Source organism: Aquarana catesbeiana, unplaced genomic scaffold (assembly GCF_042186555.1).
Source record: "Aquarana catesbeiana isolate 2022-GZ unplaced genomic scaffold, ASM4218655v1 unanchor237, whole genome shotgun sequence".
NCBI classification, from domain to species: Eukaryota; Metazoa; Chordata; class Amphibia; order Anura; family Ranidae; genus Aquarana; species Aquarana catesbeiana.
The window spans coordinates 909847-934533 of NW_027362665.1; the positions used below are offsets into that span (position 1 = coordinate 909847).

The window sequence follows — 24687 nt, forward strand, 5'->3', positions numbered from 1 at the left end:
CCCCTCAGCTCCTTCCGCCAGACCTACAATACAGAGGTTGTTCCTCCTATTACGGTTTTCCGCATCCTCGGATTTATATTCCAGTGCTCTAATTTTAGTTTGCAGGGCCCTTAAGTCTGCTCCATGAGCCTCTACAGTGTCCTCCACTTGCCCCAAACGCTGTTCTGCAACAGAAAGTCTGCCCCTTATTTTATCCATGTCCAGCCTTATTAGGCCAACATCTAATTGCACAGCATCTACCTTGGAGGTAAGGGTAGTAAGGGAGGCTTGGCAATTTCCTATAGCAGCCAGGACATCAGCCAGGCCTGGCTGTGTAGAGGGGGACTGCTCTGGCTGCTCTGTCTGGGATGCCATGTTGCCACTAGCGCGCCTCCCGGACCCCACGCGGCCTGCACAGGCCGCCTCTGTCTCCACCGGTTGGGGGGGAAATTTCAACTTCTTACCCCTTCCTCTGGCTGGCCGGGATGACCGGCGGTGCATGTGAAGAAATCCGTCGGCTTAAAGTCTCTGGGGAGCAAGATGTGGCAGGGAAATGTGTAGGAGCTGCCGCCGGGTGTAGCAAGATGGTCGCTGCTCCAGGCACCAGGTCGGGGCCTCAGACCTTCCAGCCAGCTGCTACAGGGTGTAAAGATGCTGTGGCAGTGCCCACAGGTAGTCCGGTGGCCAGGGCAGGTAACCAGGAGTCTCTGGGGAGCAAGATGTGGCCAGAGAATGTGTAGGAGCCGCCGCCGGGTGCAGCAAGATGGCCGCCGCTCCACGGACTAGGCCGCAGCCGTGGTCTGTCCTACAGGCAGTCCCCGGGCGGGGAGATCCGGCGATCGCGGCCACGGATGGTGCTCCAGAAGGCTGGATAAATCCAATGGCCAGTCAGGGAACAAAGCAGGCTTGCTGGGCACTGTATTTAAGTTAGGATCGCCAGGATTACAGTGATAAGATCAGAGTCAGAGTTCCACTTTACTTGATTTCATGTTTTAGTAAAAACTAGGAGATGTTGCAATATAAACTGTATGGGTTCAGCTTTCCTGTATTTCTTAATCACCCCGTGACTGAAAGATGTATTTCTTAATCATCTTGTGACAGAAAGAGGTTGTTTTATCTTTTTTTGGTAATTTGTTAAAACACAGAAGCTTTTGCGTCATCTTTCTGTATTGTATAAAAGCTTTGCAAGAATAAAGATTTCAGCAGCAGCAGCAGCAGCAGCAGCGTGACGAGGCGCACATGCTCAGAATTGAACTACAGAGAAGTTTTCTGTGTCTCATTTCTATAAGAGTATAAGATCTGAAATCAGCAGTACAAAGAGGAGAGCGATTAACTTAGAATCACACCTAACATTTTTGGCGCCCGAACAGGGACTCAGCACTGAAACTACAAGAGGTGGACGAACGAGGCTGACGGAACAAAAGGAATAGGCATTCCGGGAAGCACAGAGTAAAAACCTGCGCAGGTAAGAGAAAGCTTTATTTCTTCTTATATTCTGTGCTTCCCTGATTTGTGCCTTTAGCCGTTCTGTCAGAAACGGTTCTCCATGCAGTGTGCCCATAAAGCAAGCTGCAGCCTCTGTAGGGGTGAGTTCTGAACTGCTGTAGATAAATCCTTTGTTCTGCTGATAATTTGTTGTCTGTCCATGTTGAGTGAAAGAATGAGCCATGTTTAGGATGGTATGAATTAGAAGGAGGATTGCCGAACTAGGCAAGTGAAAGCGCCCTTTCAGGGGCGGGTCACACGCCTATGCATAACCTTCACATCTAAGTCATAAACCATAAGACGGGTTGAGAGTATAAGCCCTGTCTGCTCCATAAAGCAGGGATAAGAGTGCACGAGAGGGATCCCAGATACGGGGCGGAATGAGGTCTCCATAAGCCCGGAGATCTAGTCGGATACCTGGCCACTTAAAGGAATGTTTGTATATGTTGTAGCCGCCATTCTGATTATAATATTTGTTAGTTGGCTAGCATATAAAGTAATTCGATTTCAGAAATCTCATCCCGGAGAGGTTTTTAGTATTCTAGCACCCTAGGAGGAAGGCAACGAGGAACTGTTGTAGGGTCCCGCACACACTTTTTTCCTTTTTTTTTTTATTTTGGGACATATAACAGTGTCCCACACGCTACCTAGGCACGGAATGTTAGAATGGGTCAGAGGTATACAAAACCCCGTCAAGGAACTGTGGCCCACTATACGGTGCCGCAGATAATTAAGAACATATATGGGACAGATGAAGCACAAAATTTAAAAACCATACTTCATAAATTCAAAGTAAAAGGAGCAGCGGGTTTAGACCCAGACGTGTGGAAGGAAATAAAAAGGGACAGACAAGGAGAGGTGTTAGAGAAGCAATGGATGCGTCAGGTTCAATGCTTAATTAAGGTCTCTAATAGAGTGAAAGAAGAGGGGTGGAAATATAACCCAGATTGTGATGGTTGGGACATGAAGGATAGAAGAACAAAAAATGCTGAGGCTCTGGTTGACCCCAGCTCAGCCATCCCACCCCCATACACTGACATAGAACATAAACCACATAAGATATATCCTTCACTCCAAGGCAGGGAATGGGTTTGTCAGGTTTGTGGAGCGCAAAACCCAGAATGGGCAATAGAATGTGTGCATTGTGGGGCACAAAAACCTCATCCAGAAACTGTAGCCCCCGTACGCACTGATACACACATTGTACAGGTAAATAATCCAGAATTTGGACAAGCCGCTCACCCGGGTGCCCCACCTACTGTTACTCGTAGGATGCAAATAAGGACCTGGGCACCATGGTCACCAGACGCCCTTATGGCACTAATACAGAATGCCCCAGACCCAGTAGCGAAATCAGCTGCGTTTTGTAGATTTGTAAGACAGTTGATGAATACACATGATGCAACATGGCAAGATGGGGAAGATTTGTGTAGACATAAAATGACTCCTACTCTGTTTCAGCAATTTATGACAGAAGTAGGTCCACACTGACCTATAGACCAGGTTTATGGGGATGGCAACCTACATGCAGGACAGGTCAGACACATAGATTCAAGGGCCCCATTTGTTGTTAGGTTGGAAGCTTTCTGTACGGCAAAACAAATAGAGAGAGGGTCCATATCACCCATGAAACAAACTCCAGGACAGACTGTATCGGACTTTTACTTGTCTATGGAAAGTTTGATGGCAGATGAAGGATTGGATTTGGCTCAGCCAACTACGATCCGAGCCTTCAATAGACAATTTATGGAAGGATTAATTCCACAGATAAGTGAAAGACTGAAAGCCTGTACACCGGAGTGGAGAGCAACTAGAGATAGAGGAACATTGTTGCAAAAAGCACAGGGAATAGAGGCTGACCTGGTAGAGACGAAAACCCGAAGACACCCTACAGTTAATGTCATTACCACCCCACATGATAGGGAAAGAGGACAGTATCGAAAACCTTTGACTTGTCACTACTGCAACAAAATTGGCCACGTGAAACGCAATTGTAGGAAAAGAATGAGAGATGAAGGAGACGACTTTTCATCTCCAGCCAGGTTTGATACTCGATATGGATCTAGACAGGCCTCCGGACCTCCTAATCTATCGGAGGATCAGAGGGCATGACTCGCTCCTGTCTTAGGAAAATCACATACAAAAATGTTACACATCCCAATACAAATAAACAATAAAAACATCTCATGTTTAGTGGACAGCGGAGATTCGCGCTCCCTGCTTTCAGACTCGGTGATACGGCCCGGCCAGGAGTCCACTGAAACAGTATTAATTACAGGGTATGATGGAATTTTATCTGACGCTCCCCTGATAAAGCCCCTAAAGGTTAAAGTTGGAAATAGGATTTTTCTTTCTCGGTTTTTAATATCACAGGGAGCACCAACAAATCTGCTGGGAGCAGATATTTTACAAAAATTGGGAGCCAATATTGCATATCATACAGATGGTACAGTAACATTAACGATAGATGAGGAACAACACCTTGACACGTGTAATGTGATACAATATTTTGAGGAGGAACCCGAAATTCTGTGTCACCCTCCTCCAGATATATATCAGGCTCTGCTGACACTCCCAGAAGATTTGTGGGAAAGTCATCAAGCAGATGTTGGTTTACTACCCGTTTCCCCAGTTAAATTGCAGTTGATTCCAGGTGCCGTCCTTCCCCAGTTGAAACAATATCCCCTTAGTGCACCACAGGAAGCAGCTATAGCTGCACAAATACAATCCCTGCTTAAAGCGGGGGCATTGAAGGAAATAAAATCACCCGCTAATACTCCCTTGTATCCAATGAAAAAGAAGACCGGCACTGACAGTCAAGTCAAATATAGAATGGTACAGGACTTGCGGGCAGTGAATAAAATCTTGGCACCCATGACACCTTTAGTACCAAACCCCCACGAAATTTCAAACAATTGCGTATGTTTCTGGGTATCGTGTCATATTGTAGACAATGGATACCCCACCCTAGCTCTTTGATGCAGCATTATACGATTGTTTGAAAATCGTACCGTATATGCTTATGAGTCGTTTGTCACTTTGAAACAGTTGTTGATTTCTGCACCGGCTATCGGTATACCTGATTATACCAAGACATTCCATCTATACATTGCTGAGATCACCGGACATGCAACAGGAATTTTGACGCAGTCACATATAAAACAAAGGCCCGTTGCTTACTTCTCAGCAGCACTAGATCCAGTGTCCAGAGGTTCACCGGCCTGTGTACGGGCGGTAGCAGCAGTGTCAATAATCATAGATAAGTCATCAGAAATTGTTCTAGACAATCCAGTTGTAGTGCACACCACACATGACATACATGCAATCTTGTCTCAAGTACAGCCCAAACACATTTCCATGGCTAGGCAACTAAGGTTACAGTGTACTTTACTTTTACCTCCAAATGTCACTTTTCAGCGCTGTACAACTTTAAATTTGGCCACCTTTTTGCCTCTTCAGTCACCAGATTTGACAAGGAGGAATAAGGAGGAACGAGATGAGGAAACTGACACTCTTCTGTTTAAAGAGATAGTTGAGCACGACTGTTTTCAGCTCATGGAACAAGAGACAATGGGGTTCCCTCATGTTATAGATACACCAATTTTAGACGCTGAGCACACTTTGTATATAAATGGCAGCAGATTTGCTGACGATAAAGGAAGATATCACACAGGATATGCAGTAGTAACTGATACACAGGTGATTGAAGCACAGCCCTTACCAGCCCACATGTCAGCACAGGAAGCAGAATTAAAAGCTTTAGAACAAGCTTTCAAATATTTGCAAGGACAAGAAGGAAATATTTACACTGACTCTGCCTATGCTTATGGCGTAGCGCACGATTACGGCCATATATGGAGAGCTTGAGGGTATCTGACAGCAGCAGGTACACCAGTAAAACATGCGGAAGGAATAAAATGGGTTTTGACACATCTTCAAAAAGTTAAAAGGGTAGCCATCTTGAAGGTAGCGGCACACACAAGTGCAAAGACAAGGGAAGCAAAAGGAAATGCCTTTGCAGATTTAACTTCGAAACAGGCAGCCCAGAAAGAGATGGACCCTGAGACAGTGGCAGTGGCAGAGGTAAGTACAGTAAAGCTTTCATGGCAACAGTTGAGCAAGCTACATGAGCAAGCAGCAGAGAGTGAAAGGGACAAATGGGTAAGGATGGGAGCCCAAATTTACCCTGACAATGTATGGAGGGCAGGAGGCAAAGTATGCCTACCGGCCTCTCTGTACCCAGCCATGGCCACGGCAATCCACCTACCTACCCATGTCAGTTCCAATTCCATGTATAGAATTGTGAACCAAGGATGGCTTGCACCAGGATTCAGTAGTATGGCCAAAAACTACTGTGCAGCATGCCAAATCTGTCTCCTGAATAATCCAGGACAAAAGGTAAAAACGCCAAGAAAACACCAAGCTCGGGCCCAATACCCCTTTCAGAGGCTGCAAATTGACTACATACAGCTGCCAAAAAGTGGCCCCTTTGAATTTGTACTTGTGTGCATCAATTTATTTTCAAGTTGGCCAGAGGCCTACCCGTTAAAATCAGCCACGGCAAAAGCCACAGCTAAGAAACTGATCACTGAGTTGATACCAAGGTTTGGGCTACCAGAAACAGTTGAATAAGATAGGGGGACACACTTTACAGGTGAAGTAATGCAGAATGTGATGACCATGTTAGGGGTTCAACAGAGTTTCCACACCCCTTATCACCCACAGAGTTCAGGGTCAGTAGAAAGAGCAAATGGGACAATAAAGTTAAAAATACAGAAAGCCATGCAAGAGTTAAACAAGCCATGGCCTGAATGCCTGCCTTTGGCTTTGTTTTCCATAAGATATACCCCAACAGGAAAAACGGGGTTGTCCCCATATGAGATACTTTTTGGGAATGCACCTAGATTAGGTTTATACTACCACAGAGTATGCAATTGCAATGTGATAGTTTGACTGCATATGTGATACAATTACAACAGCATCTAACCAAGGTCCACAAGAATGTGTATTCTTCCCTTCCAGATCCCAACTCTATAGCAGGTACTCATTCGCTGAGCCCCGGAGATTGGGTCTATGTAAAGAAACATACCAGAAAAGCCTTAGAGCCACGGTTTGAAGGACCATATCAAGTACTGCTGACCACTCCCACATCGGTCAAGTTGGAGGGAAAAGCAGCCTGGATCCACGCATCACACTGCAAAAAGAGTCCTGAACCGAGAGAAACAGAATGACGATCCTTCTATGATAATAGTGCTTGAATGTTTTCAAATGTTTGTTTACACATGGACTCCCGGTATCAATGTAACAGTTCATGAAAACAGTACTGATCTTAGATGGGTAAATCAGGATAAGAGTATAACGCAATATCCTTACTACGAATGGTATACGGTAGGAAATTTCAAGGTGTCAGGGCAGGAGGGTCCTTTTTACATGATGCAGAATATGGATTCACCAGTAGTGTGGATAAAAGCCAAATCACAAGCACAAGTAAACATAACTTTCCATTGGAGGGACAATTTAACATGGCCCTTTAATAACACACCGCATAAATGTCATAAGTTAGGTCCATCTGAAACATGGAGGGAAGTAAAAGACAAATTACTACAGTTACTTAGAACTCCGAATTCAAAAGAATACGAGATAGCACAGAAGGGAAAAGGTCCTAGACCAGCAAGGGGGAGTGGGCAATTCAATCTAATAGGTCCTCTTAGTACCAATCAATCTGCAACTTATATTTGTACCGCATGGTATTTTGTACCAGTAAGGAAATGGGACAACACAACAGGAGGATATATACAATGGCAACATTATGGTTTCAATATAAAGATAGAGGACGCTCTACCCACCATCTTCGAATCCTCTGTATTAACTCCTATTACTAGATCTTGCATAAATGTTTTGGTATCACAACAGAAAACAAAAATCAAATTTAATGTAACTTTTCCCCAGCTACCAGAATGTAGGTATCGCCGAGGATGGTATGATACAGTTCTCGGGGCTGCAGGAACTGGAATGGGAGTAATGAATGGGATACAGATGGAAATGATACAAAATAAGTGGAAATGTGCAGGAAGTCACATAGATGATAGTTTAATAATCACAAGCAAATGGTTACCTACAACATTCGAAACACAAATTAGCCAGGTACAATTAACTAAATATCTCAATATTATGGTTAATCACACAGCACTAGCCAGTCTGGAGTTGTGGAAAGCAAATCAGAAGTTCATAAACATTACTTAATGTGCTTTTTCTACACTATCTTATCACATTCAAATTAATAGAGCTCGAGATGAGCTACGATTAGGGAATTATCGCACTTGGATGAACTATTTTAAGGGTTTAAATTTAGAAAGTACATGGTTTGAAGTACCAGGAAAAGAAGTTGAATGTGAGGAAAGATGGTGTGCTGGAAGGTTTGATGTATACAAAGTGGAGGAGGTCCAGGTAATGTGTAAGTTAATAGTGATGCCACTCCTGATAGGAAAGGATCTACCTGAATTTTTGTACCCTGAGATTTATGGACACTATGTAGATACACAAAACATGACTCATGATCTAAGTCTATGTGTTAAAACTAATAAGGGAATAGTCTGTGGAAGAAGTTCTCCAGTCTATGAACTTTGCTTATTGAAACATCAATCTAACATATGTAAGTTTCAGAGATTACCAGTAGGTGTAGGAAACAGATTTATGGAGATAGGACCACAACATATTTGTTTAGTCACAAATGATCAGGAAACTATGGAAAGTTTAAATAAAACGGCCCCTTTTTCAGAATGCGTAAAGAATGTTAAAATGCTTAAATGGCAAAATGACACTTTCCTTTTTGAACCAGATGCACATAAAATATTTAATCTAGAATGGACGGTAGATAATCTTACTGATACTACTCCTTTTATAATATCATTAGAGCCCTTACGGCAAATCTTAAATGAGTCCGAAATACTTAGAAAACACATAGAGACACAAGAACATACCCTTCAAAATAATCTAATATCTGCGGTTATAGATAAAGGGAAATTAATACATTTATCCTCACAAATAAGAGATGAAACAACACATCATTGGTATGATGTATTTGCTGGATGATCACCCACTGCTACTGCAATTATTAATTGGATGCTCAATCCGATACTTATTCTAATTTTAGCTTTTGTACTGCTTACCGTGATAAACTGTTGCTTATATAGGAAGATTAAGGCACGAACAGACAGAATAGAAAGAGAAAGGTATTAGGAACTCTAATGACAAAAAGGGTAACTTGACATCACCCCTTTTCTATTCTCTTTGCTTATAAGATGCAGGTATGGATTTGAGGGATGAGGGTAAATAAAGAAGACTTATCCTCCTCTGACAACCCGTGGTCAGGGATAGTACTCTTTGAAGTATCGGCTGTTCACTTGTTTGCAAGGACCCAGAATTGTGGAGGGGATGATGTCAAAGGGGGAAATTGATAAGGTTGGAAATAATGGTCTAGAGTTCTACTTAAAGTTGTTTTTCATTTTTCTGTATTATGTGTGCGTGTCAGTATATGTTGCAATACTAGCTTAAGTCTTTCCAGATGTGTAAGACCAGCGTCATGTATGTTGAAATACTGCTTGTTACCTTATATGGAAATTTGCTCAAACTGATGCTTTTGTAACCAAGCCTATAAAAAGCCCCAATAAAGAACCGACAGTTCAGTTGACAGTACGGGACCTTTAAGGCTCGGAGCTGATATACAGAAACTTTTTGAATCTGTGTTTTACTTCTAATAGAGCTAAATTTGGCAAAGCAATATAAACTAGAAGCAGTTAAGTTGAAAACTGCACCTAACAGTATGAAGGGGTGGAGCTCTGAGTGTGTATGAAGAGGCGGAGCTCTGAGTGTGTATAAACAGGCAGAGCTCTGAGTGTGTATGAAGAGGCGGAGCTCTGAGCGTGTATGAAGAGGCGGAGCTCTGAGTGTGTATGAAGGTGCGGAGCTCTGAGTGTGTATGAAGAGGCGGAGCTCTGAGTGTGTATGAAGAGGCGGAGCTCTGAGTGAGTATGAAGGTGCGGAGCTCTGAGTGTGTATGAAGAGGCGGAGCTCTGAGCGTGTATGAAGGGGCGGAGCTCTGAGTGTGTATGAAGAGGCGGAGCTCTGAGTGTGTATGAAGAGGCGGAGCCCTGAGTGTGTATGAAGAGGCGGAGCTCTGAGTGTGTATGAAGAGGCGGAGCTCTGAGTGTGTATGAAGGTGCGGAGCTCTGAGTGTATATGAAGAGGCGGAGCTCTGAGTGTGTATGAAGAGGTGTAGCTCTGAGTGTGTATGAAGAGGCGGAGCTCTGAGTGTGTATGAAGAGGTGTAGCTCTGAGTGTGTATGAAGAGGCGGAGCCCTGAGTGTGTATGAAGAGGCGGAGCTCTGAGTGTGTATGAAGAGGTGGAGCTCTGAGTGTGTATGAAGAGGCGGAGCTCTGAGTGTGTATGAAGAGGCGGAGGTCTGAGTGTGTATGAAGAGGCGGAGCTCTGAGTGTTTATGAAGGGGCGGAGCTCTGAGTGTGTATGAAGGGGCGGAGCTCTGACTGTGTATGAAGAGGAGGAGCTGTGAGTGTGCATGAAGAGGCGGTGCTCTGAGTGTGTATGAAGAGGCAGAGCCCTGAGTGTGTATGAAGAGGCGGAGCCCTGAGTGTGTATGAAGAGGCGGAGCCCTGAGTGTGTATGAAGAGGCGGAGCTCTAAGTGTGTATGAAGAGGCGTAGCCCTGAGTGTGTATGAAGAGGCGGAGCCCTGAGTGTGTATGAAGGTGTGTTAGAGAAATTATACTTTAAATGTCAGTTATGAAAGACGCCATTTTGTTTATCATGGCCTAGAAATAAGCTATGAATCTAGGATTGAGCTAAAACTAGTAAAAAAATGGAGTCAGCAATATAATATGCTTGGATATGCAGTTTTCTAATGTATCCTGTATTTTTGTGCTGGCTTGGGGAGTTTTCAAGTCAGTATCCTGTAACCATTGTTAGATGAAGATAACAGTCTGTAACAGACACTTCCACCTTTCCTGTTCTGTCCAGAATAAAGTTGAAAATACATGAGACTGGGCATGTTTTAAGACAGGAAAGGGGGGTGTCCAGGGCTTATAAAAAAAGACATGTACCACAGTATTTTCCTTAGAAATGACGATGACAGCATGAAGATGTAATGCTATTCATTTCTCTTGCATATGCAATAAATATTACCTTGATGCCCGAGGACGGTCTGAGATGGTGAATTATTTCCCTAACAATTTGGTCCTTCGAGGAGCCGGGAGTCCCCCGAGAAGCACTGGCCAACAGTGACCGATGACCGTACGGCAAAACTGTAAGTCCTCCGTCTTAAATTAGATGTTAAAAAGAGGCCGGTCCGCTGAACTAGTGCCTCCCAGGCAGCGACTTACCGGATCAGCACAAGAGACCGCTCTCGGGACAAGGTAAGATTTTTATTTTTATTTTATTATTAACCTTTTGTGTTAGACTTGATTAGGAATTTGATGAATAAGGGATCTGAATATATACATACAATATAGAGATTGATTGAATGTTTATCTGTTCTGTCCTATCTGCTTTACTCTTGTTGAGGGGAAATAAGTGGTCACGTATTCCCCGTATAGATCCGTCTGTGGCCATCCTGGATGGGCAGACCTAGTGACAAGCCCGCGTTTTGGGAAGACGCGCTCAGGGCGACCTGTCGGCAGTCGAGCACTGCGGGTGTTCTCTCTTGTGTGTTCTTGTTTGTTTCTTCTGGTTAATTGTCATTTGATGTAGGGGTATGGTCCCATACTAATATCCGGGTGCAGATAAAGGAAATTTGTCGATTGGATCTTAGATCCAGACAGCCTTGTAAACTGCAGAAAATCCCTTGGGGACACATAAATACCCTTGGATCAAAAATACTTCCAGATAAAGAACCCCCCGTTGATACAAGGGTGTGGCCTGATAGCTTTCCAGGCATATAAATACCCTTGGATCAAAAATACTTCCAGATAAAGAACCCCCCTGATACAAGGGTGTGGCCTGATAGATTTCCAAGTAACAAATAGAGGACATTTGGCGGACCGCAGTGTTCATGCCAGCCTCATATGTTGTATTAATCCTGAGAAGGCACATAAATACCCTTGGATCAAGGACTGAAATATTAAATGTTTTGATAGGATGAAAGAACAGTCGGGAGAATTCAGTCTCCTTGTAATTCTGTAAATGCTCTCTACAAGTTAGTGAAGTAACGATGAAAGAACAGTCAGGAGGATTCAGTCTCCTCGTAATTCTGTAAATGCTCTCTACAAGTTAGTGAAGTAACAATGAAGGAACAGTCGGGAGAATTCAGTCTCCTCGTAATTCTGTAATTCTTTAAGACACCAGTGTTTTAGCAATACACAAGATCAGTAATCTAGAAGTGATATATCATGACTAGAAAGTCTGTGAGTGATTGCAAGTGATAAGATACTGTGTGCGTGTGTTGTGTCATTGTGAGAAGACATTAACAAAAAAAGAGCTCCGTGTGCACGGTAAACAAAGTAGGTATGATCCATGGAAAATCTGTTGGTGTGAATGAAGATGTTAAGTATATGTGTAGTCTAGACAAAGAGAATGTGACATTTCTTAAAATGTGGAAAACAAAGTATGATTTTGATGCGTTTTTAAATAAGGATTATTGTGTAATACTGTGTAGAAAGCTTAAAAATTATGCCGGCATGAAAATAAGAAAACAGAAGAAATTAGGCCTTCCCCAGACAAAGAAATGGCTTGAGGAGGCTAACCATAGGTTAAATTCAGAAAACCATAAAAAGACTATGTTTTTGAACAAAGAGGAGGACAATAATATGACCGTCCTCTGAAGTTTAGTTCAGCAAGTATTGACTGAACAAAACGTAACAAACCAAATGCAACCTGACTCTCCACTGTTTGTTGTTCCCCCATGGTCACCTGGGTCACCCGCAGATGCAACCGATTCTCCTATGGCTGCAGCTAAACCCCCTCTCAAAATGACTCTTGCTGTCCAGAGGAGTCCACAAGGGACCCCCTTTACAGCAACTGTTACAAAATTTTTCGGGGACCTGGTGAACCAATTGATATCCCCCTCAGCAGGGGAACAAACAGAATGTGGAGAGGAAGAATTTCCACTATTTGAAGTTCCCAACCCTAGGGCAGGACAAAATGTAGGTGGTATAGTAGTCTCCAACACTATGATGGTATATCGCCCCTGGACCCCCGAGGATGTTAAAAAAAAAACTACTGAAGGGGTACCACATCCCAAGGTCAACATAGCTCAAATCAGGGATGGTATCATGAGAATGATTGCTAACTATCATCTTATTGGGAGGGAAATAGAGCAGAATATCAGACAGATCCTGGGTCCCGACTGGCATCATGTAGTGGGAGATTGGAGTGGATTAAACAATCAGGGAGTTGTGTTGCCTCATGATGATGCAGCACTAGAAAACAGGAGAAATGCTCTTATAACAAGGATAGAGAACAGAAGGAGGGGAAACACCTGAACAAGGCCCCGTATTCAGGACTATGAAAACAAAAAAGAAAAAAAAAAAAGAGAAGGGAGTGTTTCCTGTGAGGTAAAAGAGGTCATTTGGCAAAAGAATGTAGGTCAAACAGAGAGGAAGAAGCATGACTAGAAGATGTTGGTATGTCTGCAGAGAGAGATACAGAAGAAAATGATGAGAAAGAATCTGAAATTTTGGATGTGTGCGCTGTTGAAACTTGTTTGCATGCTAAAGTCAAGTCAGAAATAATCTTGGTTGTGAAGGGTAGATGGCTAACATTTCTCTGTGATACTGGGGCTTGTAGGACCCTAATACACCCGCTGGATATGAAAAAGGTAAAGAAAAAGGTGTAGTATATGTAGAATCTGCAAAATGGGTTGATGCACCAGGAGGTCATGTCTGAAGGTCTTACTGTGGAAGATCCACAGACAGGTAAATAGGCTCAGTGTAAAATTGTCATTATGACTAAATGTCCTGTTAATTTGTTGGGTAGAGACATGTTGCACGCTCTTGATATTTCTGTCGTACCAGTGGAGGGAGGTCTCAGAGCCCATCGGCTGTGTAAAAAACAAATCACAGCCGTGGATAATGAGCCCTGATACTGGTACAGCCTGGAATTTGCAAACTAAGGGATTAAATATACCCAAAACCCTGGCAGAAATAATTGATGAAGAGTCCGTGAGGAAAAGGTATAAGGTCCAGGCAAACCTCTATTGCACCATGTACTACAGAAAGATCTCTGGGCCTGATAAGTTCTATGAGAAACAGTTAATGAGTCTCACTAACACTGAAGTTCTATTAAAATGTCTGTACTGTGATAAGGAAGGAAATAGCGTGGCTACTTGTCTCCTACCACAGCCTATTCTGCAAATATACAGGCAGGATACTGTACCTCATGTTTCGGTCACCCGGAACCCCAAGGTATCATGGCATGAGCTAGGAGAACTTATCACGAACTGGGTCCAACTGAGAGATGAGAAACTAAAATCCAGAGGGATTCAGAGGTATAGGAGGCATAAGGGAGAGAAAGATGGGTGGAGACTCGTACAGGATTTACAGGCAGTCAATAGGGCCGTATTACCGAGGGCCCCGGTGGTCCCAGACATGCATGTCCTCCTGAACGAGCTCTACCCAGAGAACGAGGTATTTTCTGTTATTGAAAACAGTAATCCTTCTTTTCCATTCCCTTACACAAAGACAGTCAGTTCTGGGTTGCATTTATGTACATGGAAAAAAAAAGAGGTACACATACACTAGGTTATCCCAGGGATATTGTGAAAGTCCAACTATATTCTCACAAAAAATGTCCAATAATTTGTCTCGGTTTGTACCTCCCAGTGTGAGTTAAGTTCTCTTGTATGTGGATGACATTCTGGTAGTAATTTATGTAAAATTACCATGGTTCTGATGCATTTCCTCGCAGACCAAGGTCAAAAGGTCAGCAAAGACTAATTACAACTGTGGAAAGAAAAGGTGAAATGCCTGGGTTACATTTTATCTCAAGAAGGTAGACTTTTGCATGAGATCCGAAAAGAGGCCATCCTTCAAGTCCCCAAATCACATACCAAAAAAGAAATGATGTCATTTCTTGGCATGGCAAATGTCTGTAGAGCATGGATAGCAAATTATGCTATGGAGGTGGAGCCTCTTTCTGATCTCATCTATGGTTCACTAATGTCTGCAAAAGATTCCATTCAGTGGAATGTGCAAGCAGAGGATGCATTTACGAAGGTAAAGCACCTCATTGTGGGTTATGCTTAGCCTTCCTAATTAAAGTAAAACCTTTTATCAGACTGTAGATTGTAAGGAAGGATCTCACTGATGTTCCCTTTCTAGATGCTGACATTACCTTTTGTGTTGATGGGTCTTGTAAAAAGGACAATAAAGGGGTAAATCAAACGGCATACGCTATAGTAACGCATGACCAGGTCATTGAAGCCAGAACCCTTCCCAGTTCCTACTCTACACAACAAGCTGAAATGATTGCCCTATCCAGGGCCTGTAGTCTAGGGGAAGGGAAGAAAATAAATATTTATACAGACAGCCAATACGCTTTTTCTACTATACACATATTTGCCCAGCAATGGAAAAATAGGGGTATGATTACGTCCACAGGTAAACCAATCTCACATAGAGATCTTATCCTGGCCCTTCTAGAAAATGTACAGAAACCAACACAAGTGGCTATTTGTAAATGTACAGCACACAGAAAGGGAACAGATCCAATTACACATATACTATACAGGTCCCCAAGAAAATGGTGAGGTACGGAAAGCTATTGATAAAACATGGTTATCAGAAATGCAGAAAACATCACCGGCAGGTGAAAAACAATAGTGGTTATCTAAAGGGACAATGCTGGTCAATGGTATATACACAAGTACAGAAGGTAAACCCATCTTACCTACATCACTATTTAGATATGCTGCGTTATTGAGCCATGGGCAAGCCCATATCTCAAAAGGAGGGATGGTGCAGGTGATCAATAAGGTGTTCACAACATATGGGTTTACAAACGACTCTAGAAATTTTTGCCTCACATGTCCGCTTTGTAACAGATACTATGCTCAAGGTGCTCTAAGACCCTTAAGAGGTAATTTCCCACAACCCTCTTATCCCTTTCACACGATATGCATGGATTTTATGATTATTGTTTATAAAGTGGGCGGAAGCTTTTCCTGACACACCCAAATGGGCAGTCAGTAGCCAAAGTACTAATCAAAGAGGTGATTTCATTTCATGGGATCCCCTCTGTGATTTACAGTGACAATGGCTCCCATTTATTAAACCGAACAATACAACAAATTGGTAAATGGTACAATATTGACCTAAAAAACCACTGTGTTTACCACCCACAATCTGTGGGCACAGTGGAGAGACACAATGGTACCTTAAAGAGTAAACTAAGAAAATTGTTGAAGGAAACAGGGAAAAATAAATGGGTTTAGTGTTTGCCAATGGCATTGTTGAGTATAAGAATTACCCCTACTGCTAAAGGACTAACACCGTATGAAATGCTGTATGGTAAACCTTATTATATTCCACAACTAGCCACCGTTCCTCTCCCTAAAGAGGAAATAGACTTGACTTGTATAATAAGAATGTTTTCATAAAATATAACTGGGTCAGAAGTGTAAATGAGAAAAAGAGCTACCCTAAGACTAAAATGCAAAGTATACCCCCATCAGTACAAGCATTACCAGGAAATTTTACTTGTTTTTCTAACAATGACAGTAATGGTACAAATGTTGGCACCCTGTCCCCTGAATATTGTGTAATTACAACCCGTACTATGGACATTAAAGCGGTTGTATACCCGCAATTTTTTTTTTTTTTAACCCTGTAAAGCAAAAGGCATAATGAGCTAGTATGCACCGCATACTAGCTCATTATGAAATACTTACCTTAGAACGAGGCATCAGTATCTTACCTGGTCCACGCCGAGGGAGCTGTCATGTTGCCTCGGCGTGTCTTCCGGGTATCGCGGTTCCAGCGCTGTGAGTGGCTGGAGCCGCGATGTCATCACTCCCGCGCATGCGCGCGGGAGATTTCTTACTCGGCAAGGTCCGGCAGCTGCTGGGCTTCAGCCGAGAATCCCCTGTGCGCATGCGCCGCTGCAGTCAGCGGCGCATAGCAAGGGGAATATCTCCTAAACCGTAAAGGTTTAGGAGATATTTTTTTTACCTACAGGTAAGCCTTATTATAGGCTTACCTGTAGGTAAAAGTCAAAATAAAGACTATACAACCGCTTTAAGTATGAACTAAAATGGTTTCAGGAACAAAAACAGCAATTGGCTGATGTTTGGTGTTTGTGTGGAGATAAGAGACTAAGGCCCAGACTACCACCTAGATGGGAGGGTAGTTGTGCCCTTACCCGATTGCTGCTTCCCTTTTATATAGTTCCTATAAGTGATAAATCAATGAAACTACCAGGTAAATACTTTTTTTTAAACGAATTAAGCGAGAAACACCACAAGGATCATTTGACAACCGAGTTTATATAAACGAAATAGGTGTTCCACGAGGAGTTCCAGATGGAATTAAAGCGCAGAATCAAATAACAGCAGGACTCACCTCACTCTTCATATGGGTCCAGCCCAACAAGAACGTCGACTGGATAAACTACATCTACTACAACCAGCAGAGGTTTGTGAATTACACCAGAGATGCTATCAAAGGCATAGCAGCACAATTGGACGCCACCTCTTTGACAGCGTGGCAGAACCGTATAGCGTTGGATATGTTGCTGGCAGAAAGGGGCGGGGTATGCAAAATGTTCAGCACCTTCTGCTGCACTTTTATTCCAAACAATACGGCACCTGATTGACGTATCCCCAAGGCCTTACAAGGCCTACAAATGCTATCTGAAGAATTAGCTGAGAACTCTGGTGTAGAGAACCCCCTGACAGGACTTTTTGAAAAATGGTTTGGTAAATGGGGTGATCTTGCAAAAAGTTTGCTTATCTCTATTGTCATGGCAGCCGCAGTTCTTACATTGTGTGAATGTTGCTGCATTCCCTGTATTAGGGGAATTCTTCAAAGACTGATTGACACATCTTTAACAAAAACTATGCTCCTCCAGAGCGACACGGAACTATACTCGGAACCTGATGATGAATTTACAACTCTCGCTAAGGACTCATCTGTCTAAATGATAATACCTCGTAAAATAAAATAACCTGGATATTTGAAGTATTGACATTATTAGTATAAAAGGGGGGAGATGTTAGAGAAATTATACTTTAAATGTCAGTTATGAAAGAAGCCATTTTGATAATCATGGCCTAGAAATAAACTATAGGTAATATGGAGTCAGCAATATGTAGACTCAGTAATATAAAATGCTTAGATATGCAGTTTTGCATATATCCTGTATTTTTGTGTTGACTTGGGGAGTTTTCAAGTCAGTATCCTGTAACCATTGTTAGATGAAGATAACAGTCTGTAACAGACACTTCCACCTTTCCTGTTACATCCAGAATAAAGCTGAAAATACATGAGACTGGGCATGTTTTAAGACAGGAAAGGGGGGTGTCCAGGGCTTATAAAAAAGACATGTACCACAGTATTTTCCCTAGAAATGACGATGACAGCATGAAGATGTAATGCTATTCATTTCTCTTGCATATGCAATAAATATTACCTTGATGCCCGAGGACGGTCTGAGATGGTGAATTATTTCCCTAACACAACATTTTTTTTTCAGATCCTCAGAGAGTTCTTTGCCATGAGGTGCCATGTTGAACTTCCAGTGATCAGTATGAGAGAGTGAGAGCGATAACACCAAATTTAACACACCTTCTCCCCATTCACACCTGAGACCTTGTAACACTAACGAGTCACATGACACCGGGGAGGGAAAATGGCTAATTGGGTCCAATTGGGACATTTTCACTTAGGGGTGTACTGACTTTTGTTGCCTGTGGTTTAGACATTAATGGCTGTGTGTTGAGTTATTTTGAGGGGACAGCCAATTTACACTGTTATACAAGCTGTACACTCACTACTTTACATTGTAGACAAGTGTCATTTCTTCAGCGTTGTCACATGAAAAGATAGAAGAAAAGATTTACACAAATGTCACTGAGGGGTGTACTTACTTTTGTCAGATACTGTATACTGTAATATAGAAGATCTGAGATATAGTGGAGAAGAAGAAATAGGGGGAGTGATAAACAGATGGAAAGACTGGAAGGTGTTTAAGAAAACCAGGAGATATGTGGAGGTTATAAGTGGAAGACAAATGGTCTAAACTAGGAGTACCGGGCAAAACAAGGACATTTAGTTTCAGAGAAGGATGGGAATAGAGGGGAAGAAGAAAGGGAGGGGGAGGGGATGTGTTTTAGTAGTTGGGTGAAGGGATGGAAATTGTATACTGTATTTATTTGCATGTTGCACTTTATTGGTGTGTTTGTATATGGATGCAAATGAAAAAATAAATAAATAATAATAAAATATAAAGGCCAAATGCAGTATTTCCCATTTTAAATCAATGGCTGGTTTAATAGTGTTTAACCACTTGCCGCCCGCCCACCGTCAAATGACAGCGGGACGGTGCAGCTCTCATTCAAGGTGGACGTCATACGGGGTGCGCAGCGATCGCGCAGTGTTGCTAGGACACGCCCTGACCCCGATCTCTGTAAAGAGTTCCTCCCTTATCTTTGAAAACAGCAGTCTTGTAAAGTGTGTAGAACCATATATGGGTCAAAGGCATGTAGACCAGAGATGGGCCGCGCTGGCCTGACCGCTTTCACCCATCTCTGTCGTCTCCATCAGAGGCTGGTTCCCAATGCCGTCCATTGCACTTTTATCCTTCAGTGTCTACTTAACTCACAAGTGTATGAGTCCAATCTCAGATATTACAATCAAACCATGCCTGACAAATGGAAATTAAGGGCTCTACTAGCCAGAATTTACCTCAGTGATTTCCTATGACCATCAGCTCCATCTAGTGACCATAATGGGGTATTTTTCCTGAAATACCCCAATAAAAATAGCACAATACCACATTATGGCCACTAGATGGAGCCAAGGAATTCAGTGTATGAAATAAAATACATCCAATATTCATCACAGCCGGGTGAATGCCGGTCACATTCATTCAACTAATATATTTTTTAAACAGACCTCTAAGTGTTTGTGAAATTTTACACCACAAAATGTACTCAGCCAATGGAAGGTAATGACTCCATTTTTATTTTTCTCCTGCTAACAATGGCCAACACGGTACAACACTTCATCCATGTCTTTGGTGATCTCTGATCTCCTTATGAACTGTTTCTTACATAATGAAGATCAGCCATGGAGTATATCTGAGGTGTATATCAGGGTGTGCTTCTTCCCCACATGAGAGCTGTGATGTCCAGCAACATTCATATAGAAGACATTTCCCGCACTCAAGGCACAAATACACCTCAAGGGTTGTGTGGGATCCCTGATGTACAGGAAGACAGGACTTCAGTGAGGAACAATTCCCTCACTCAGGACAGGAATACGGCTTCTCCCCTGTGTGAGATCTCTGATGTGTGTAAAGATTGACCTTCTGTGAAAAACATTTCCCACACTCAGGACAGGAATACGGTTTCTCCCCTGTGTGAGATCTCTGATGTCTGGAAAGACTGGACTTCACTGAAAAACATTTCCCGCACTCAGGACAGGAATATGTTTTCTCCCCTGTGTGAGATCTCTGATGTGTGTCAAGACTGGACTTCACTGAAAAACATTTCCCACACTCAGGACAGGAAAATGGCTTCTCCCCTGTGTGAGATCTCTGATGTATGTAAAGATGGACCTTCTGTGAAAAACATTTCCCACACTCAGGACAGGAATACGGCTTCTCCCCCGTGTGAGATCTCTGATGTGTGTCAAGATACGACTTCACTGAAAAACATTTCCCGCACTCAGGACAGGAAAATGGCTTCTCCCCTGTGTGAGATCTCTGATGTGTGCAAAGATGGGACTTCTGTGAAAAACATTTCCCGCACTCAGGACAGGAATATGTTTTCTCCCCTGTGTGAGATCTCTGATGTGTGTCAAGATACGACTTCACTGAAAAACATTTCCCGCACTCAGGACAGGAAAATGGCTTCAGCCCTGTGTGAGATCTCTGATGTGTGTCAAGACTGGACTTCACTGAAAAACATTTCCCGCACTCAGGACAGGAAAATGGCTTCTCCCCTGTGTGAGATCTCTGATGTGTGTCAAGACTGGACTTCTGTGAAAAACATTTCCCACACTCAGGACAGGAAAATGGCTTCTCCCCTGTGTGAGAACTTTGATGTGTGTTAAGATCAGACTTCTGTGAAAAACATTTCCCACACTCAGGACAGGAATACGGCTTCTCCCCTGTGTGAAGTCTTATATGCCTATTAAGACTGGATTTATAACGGAAACACTTCCCGCACTCAGTACAGGAAAAGCTCTTCTCTGTTGGAAGGACGGCACCGTCCCTCACAGTCTGAGGTTCCTCAGGATAAGAGGAATACGATGGTCCATCTACACTGTGTGGTGCCGGATGGACATTTGAGGTAGTCGGGTTTTCTCCTGGACTATACTGTGTGATGTCCTCATCTTCTAATTTACAGTCTGGAGACAAAGTGAGACAATCCTCTGAGGTTTTCCTCATCTCCCGTCCATCTACTAAAATAGAAATAAAAGATTATTACTAGACATGAGCAGATTGGTTCCCCTAAACCAGGACTCCGCCCACATCAGGCAGCTTTGTCTCTGAGGATCTTACAATTCCCCCCTCAAGGTAACTAGTAAATGGGTCCTCTGATCTCCTACCAGTTCATTTCTTTATTCATGGACCTTAGTCAGAGAGTGAGGAAACAATGAGAACTGTCTTTTATAGGAGTGACAGTGATGAGGGGATTATAGGACGAGTGTCCCCACCCCCTCTATCACTCATTGTCATCTTCCCAACACAAGAAGTCCTGAACTTCCTTATTTAGTCCATGATTTAGTCATGAATAACAGCGGGGCTGAGCCCCACCAGAGGTCAGAGAGTGAGGATGGGGGGAGAACAACCAAGATGAAGACTGGACTGATCCTGAAGACCACCATCATTGGGTTATTGACTCCTCCCTCCTTATCACTTTCTGTTTAGGGTTCAAAAGTTTGTGGATGTTATCACATTATTATCAACATGTAAAAGTCTGTGCTCCAATCAAATCATCAGATATAAAATGTCCAGCTGGTAGAAATGGGTGTAACTAAAGAGAATACATATTATGTGTATATATAGCAGAGGGTAGAGGGGAGAGAGCAGAAGTCAGGACTATGTAATGTACAACATATTGTATAAGATACAACAGATAGGACTATATAGTATCAGAATGATGTAATGTACAACATAGAGTATATAGTGCAGGGGTCAGGACTATGTAATGCACACTATAGAGCAGCCCCTAAAAATTGCACTTGCCTGCTCGCGTTTTGCGAGTGCATTTTAAGGGCTGGCGAGGAAGGTCTGCCTGGAGCAGGGGGGGGGGGGGGGGGGGGGGGACCGCCGGAAGCCTGGGTGGAAAGGGAGTCCTTCTCCCAGCGATTACAGATGGGAGAGAGAGCGGCCCGGATGTTCAGAGAGCAGCGCGGGGAACACAGCAATAACAGCTTTCATTTCAGTCCTGGTCCCGGGACTTTGATAGACAGATCACACGTCACTTCCCGGGACGGGTGATTTGTAAATCAAAGTTCCTCGGCCAGGGGGCGGAGCTGTATATGACGTTGAGCGGCGGGAACACAGAAATTAAAAATGAAAGCCGTTATCACTGTGTTCCCCGCACTGCGCTCTGAACATCTGAGAGACTCTCCTGTTCCTCTCCTCCCCTGCACAGGTAGGCTGCATGGTGGGCACAGGCCGGATAGTGGATGGTGGACACAGATAAAGTTGTTGTTAGTAATATTTATGTATCTAACTTAATTCTGCATAAAACATTTAAGTGTCATTTAATTAGATAATTTATGAGGGCGTGTTTAGGGGCGGGGCAGGGCATGGTTGGGTGGGGCAACTGGTGGTGAGTAACCCTTAAGGCCTGGCTAGCAGCTCAGGACTTGAAATTTTGAGCCCTGTTATAGAGTATATAGTGCAGGGGTCAGGAGTATGTAATGTACAATATAAATTATACAGTGTAAGGATCAGGACTAATAATATTGGTATTCAGTAATCACCGCTGCCTCCCATCTCCTGAGACTGCACTCAGTGACTTGGACATATCCCTCCACCCGGCACAGCCAGCAAATAACAGCAAGTAATCCTGGGAGAATTGTTCTGTCAGAGATCTTACTAGACATCTATTTTTTAAATGAACATTTTGCTGCCAGCTGAACCCCAGAATCTCCATAAATCCAGTCTAGATACATAAATTGTGTCTGCAGCACAGAGAAGGAAGATTATCCGAGAGAAATACAGGAATACAGGACGGGGAACACAGCTCAGGAAAGTGACCAGGGGATTACAGGCTGATATCACCCAGTCCCCGCCCTACTCTGGACCAATCAGTGAGCAGTATGGGTGGAGGAATGTATTTAGTGTTAATGACCCACCTGTACTGATCTCTGTAGGAGTGTCCTCCTCTATAAATGTCCCCGTTATTCCATTCTCCTCCATAGACTGCTGATCATCCCTCACATACCTCTCTTCTTCTTCTGATTTAACCTCAACTTTAGAATCTCTCAGGTTTCCACTCTGAATATATAATAAAAATGACATCAATGGTAACAATGCAGATAATGTACAGATCCTAATGATACTACCAGTGATTGTTCCTCATCTACCTGATGATGGTGAGGGATGGTGTGATCTTCCTGTGTGGAATCCCGGGAATACAGAGGACGGGGACATCTCTCTGGTGGGTTCCCATTACTGGATCCATCTGTAGGAAACACACACACTGACTGAATACATTGTTTCTATGTGTTTATCAGATGATGGGGGATCTAGGTGGACCCTCCGTACTGCTCTCTCCTTTACAATAAAGTCTCCTCTTACCCGGTGATGTGAGGGGCGGCTGATTGTCCATCATGACGTCCTTGTAGAGATCCTTGTGTCCTTCTAAATACTCCCTCTCCTCCATGGAGAAATAGACAGTGACATCCTGACACCTTATAGGAACCTGACACACACAATGATACAGTCACCATCCAGACACATCCCTTGTCTGTTACTGGATAATGTCCCAGAATCCTCCTCACCTCTCCTGTCAGCAGCTCCATCATCTTCTTGGTGACTTCTAGAATCTTCTCCATGTTGTGTCTCTCAGGTTTTAGGGAGTCACATGGAGGCACTGTGATGGTCATATGATCACCTGACTTCACAAGAGGAAATCTCTGTATTGAGGAACCAATAGGAATATCATGTTAGAATCCCAGAATCCTCACCTCTCCGGTCAGGTCTGTGTTTTATTAATAGAGATAAGAGTGATGTCATGTGACCTCCCAGAATCCTCCTCACCTCTCCGGTCAGGTCTGTGTTTTATTAATAGAGATAAGAGTGATGTCATGTGACCTCCCAGAATCCTCCTCACCTCTCCGGTCAGGTCTGTGTTTTATTAATAGAGATAAGAGTGATGTCATGTGACCTCCCAGAATCCTCCTCACCTCTCCGGTCAGGTCTGTGTTTTATTAATAGAGATAAGAGTGATGTCATGTGACCTCCCAGAATCCTCCTCACCTCTCCGGTCAGGTCTGTGTTTTATTAATAGAGATAAGAGTGATGTCATGTGACCTCCCAGAATCCTCCTCACCTCTCCGGTCAGCAGGTAGATGATCTCCAGGGTGAGGTTTAGTATCTTCTCAGTCATGTGACTCCGGTCCTCCTCCATCCTCATTGGTCCCGTCATTTGATCTATACAGGTCTCCTTGTAGACGGATAACTTTGGGAAATGAAAGTAAGAATTATTTGGATGGTGTTGGTCACACAATAATAGGATGTGGATGTGAGGGGGGTAATAGGAGAGTTTCTATACATATAAGAACTTCTCCCCCCCCATGGGAACACATTTAGTTTGGACTGTTTAGCGTCTGATCTTTTTGTGGGCTCCTGGGACCCTCTTGTCCTGCCGGATCAGATATTCTCTTTTCTCTGTTGGGTTTGTTTAGTTTCTGAACTGGATTTGATTAGTTTTAGATCTGCAGACAAGGAATGATAAATACGATCCTTCCTTTGACTTGTTTGCTCTGAGGCAGTGATGTGAGGACAATGTCGGGTCATCATGATGTCCAGGAAGGGG

The 24687-nt window shown here is 43.2% G+C and overlaps 1 protein-coding gene across 1 annotated transcript in view; it reads right to left on the minus strand.

Moving 5' to 3' along the window:
* The window catches only part of LOC141122060 (uncharacterized), a 396180-nt gene that overhangs the window by 367331 nt on the left and 4162 nt on the right, over positions 1-24687 (minus strand). Inside the window, exons 2-5 of the mRNA XM_073611856.1 lie at positions 24202-24330; positions 23651-23785; positions 23448-23571; positions 23234-23331 (exon numbers count right to left, since the gene is read on the minus strand). Of these exons, the coding sequence (XP_073467957.1) occupies positions 23234-23331; positions 23448-23571; positions 23651-23785; positions 24202-24330 (486 nt within the window). The remainder of the gene's footprint in view (positions 1-23233; positions 23332-23447; positions 23572-23650; positions 23786-24201; positions 24331-24687) is intronic.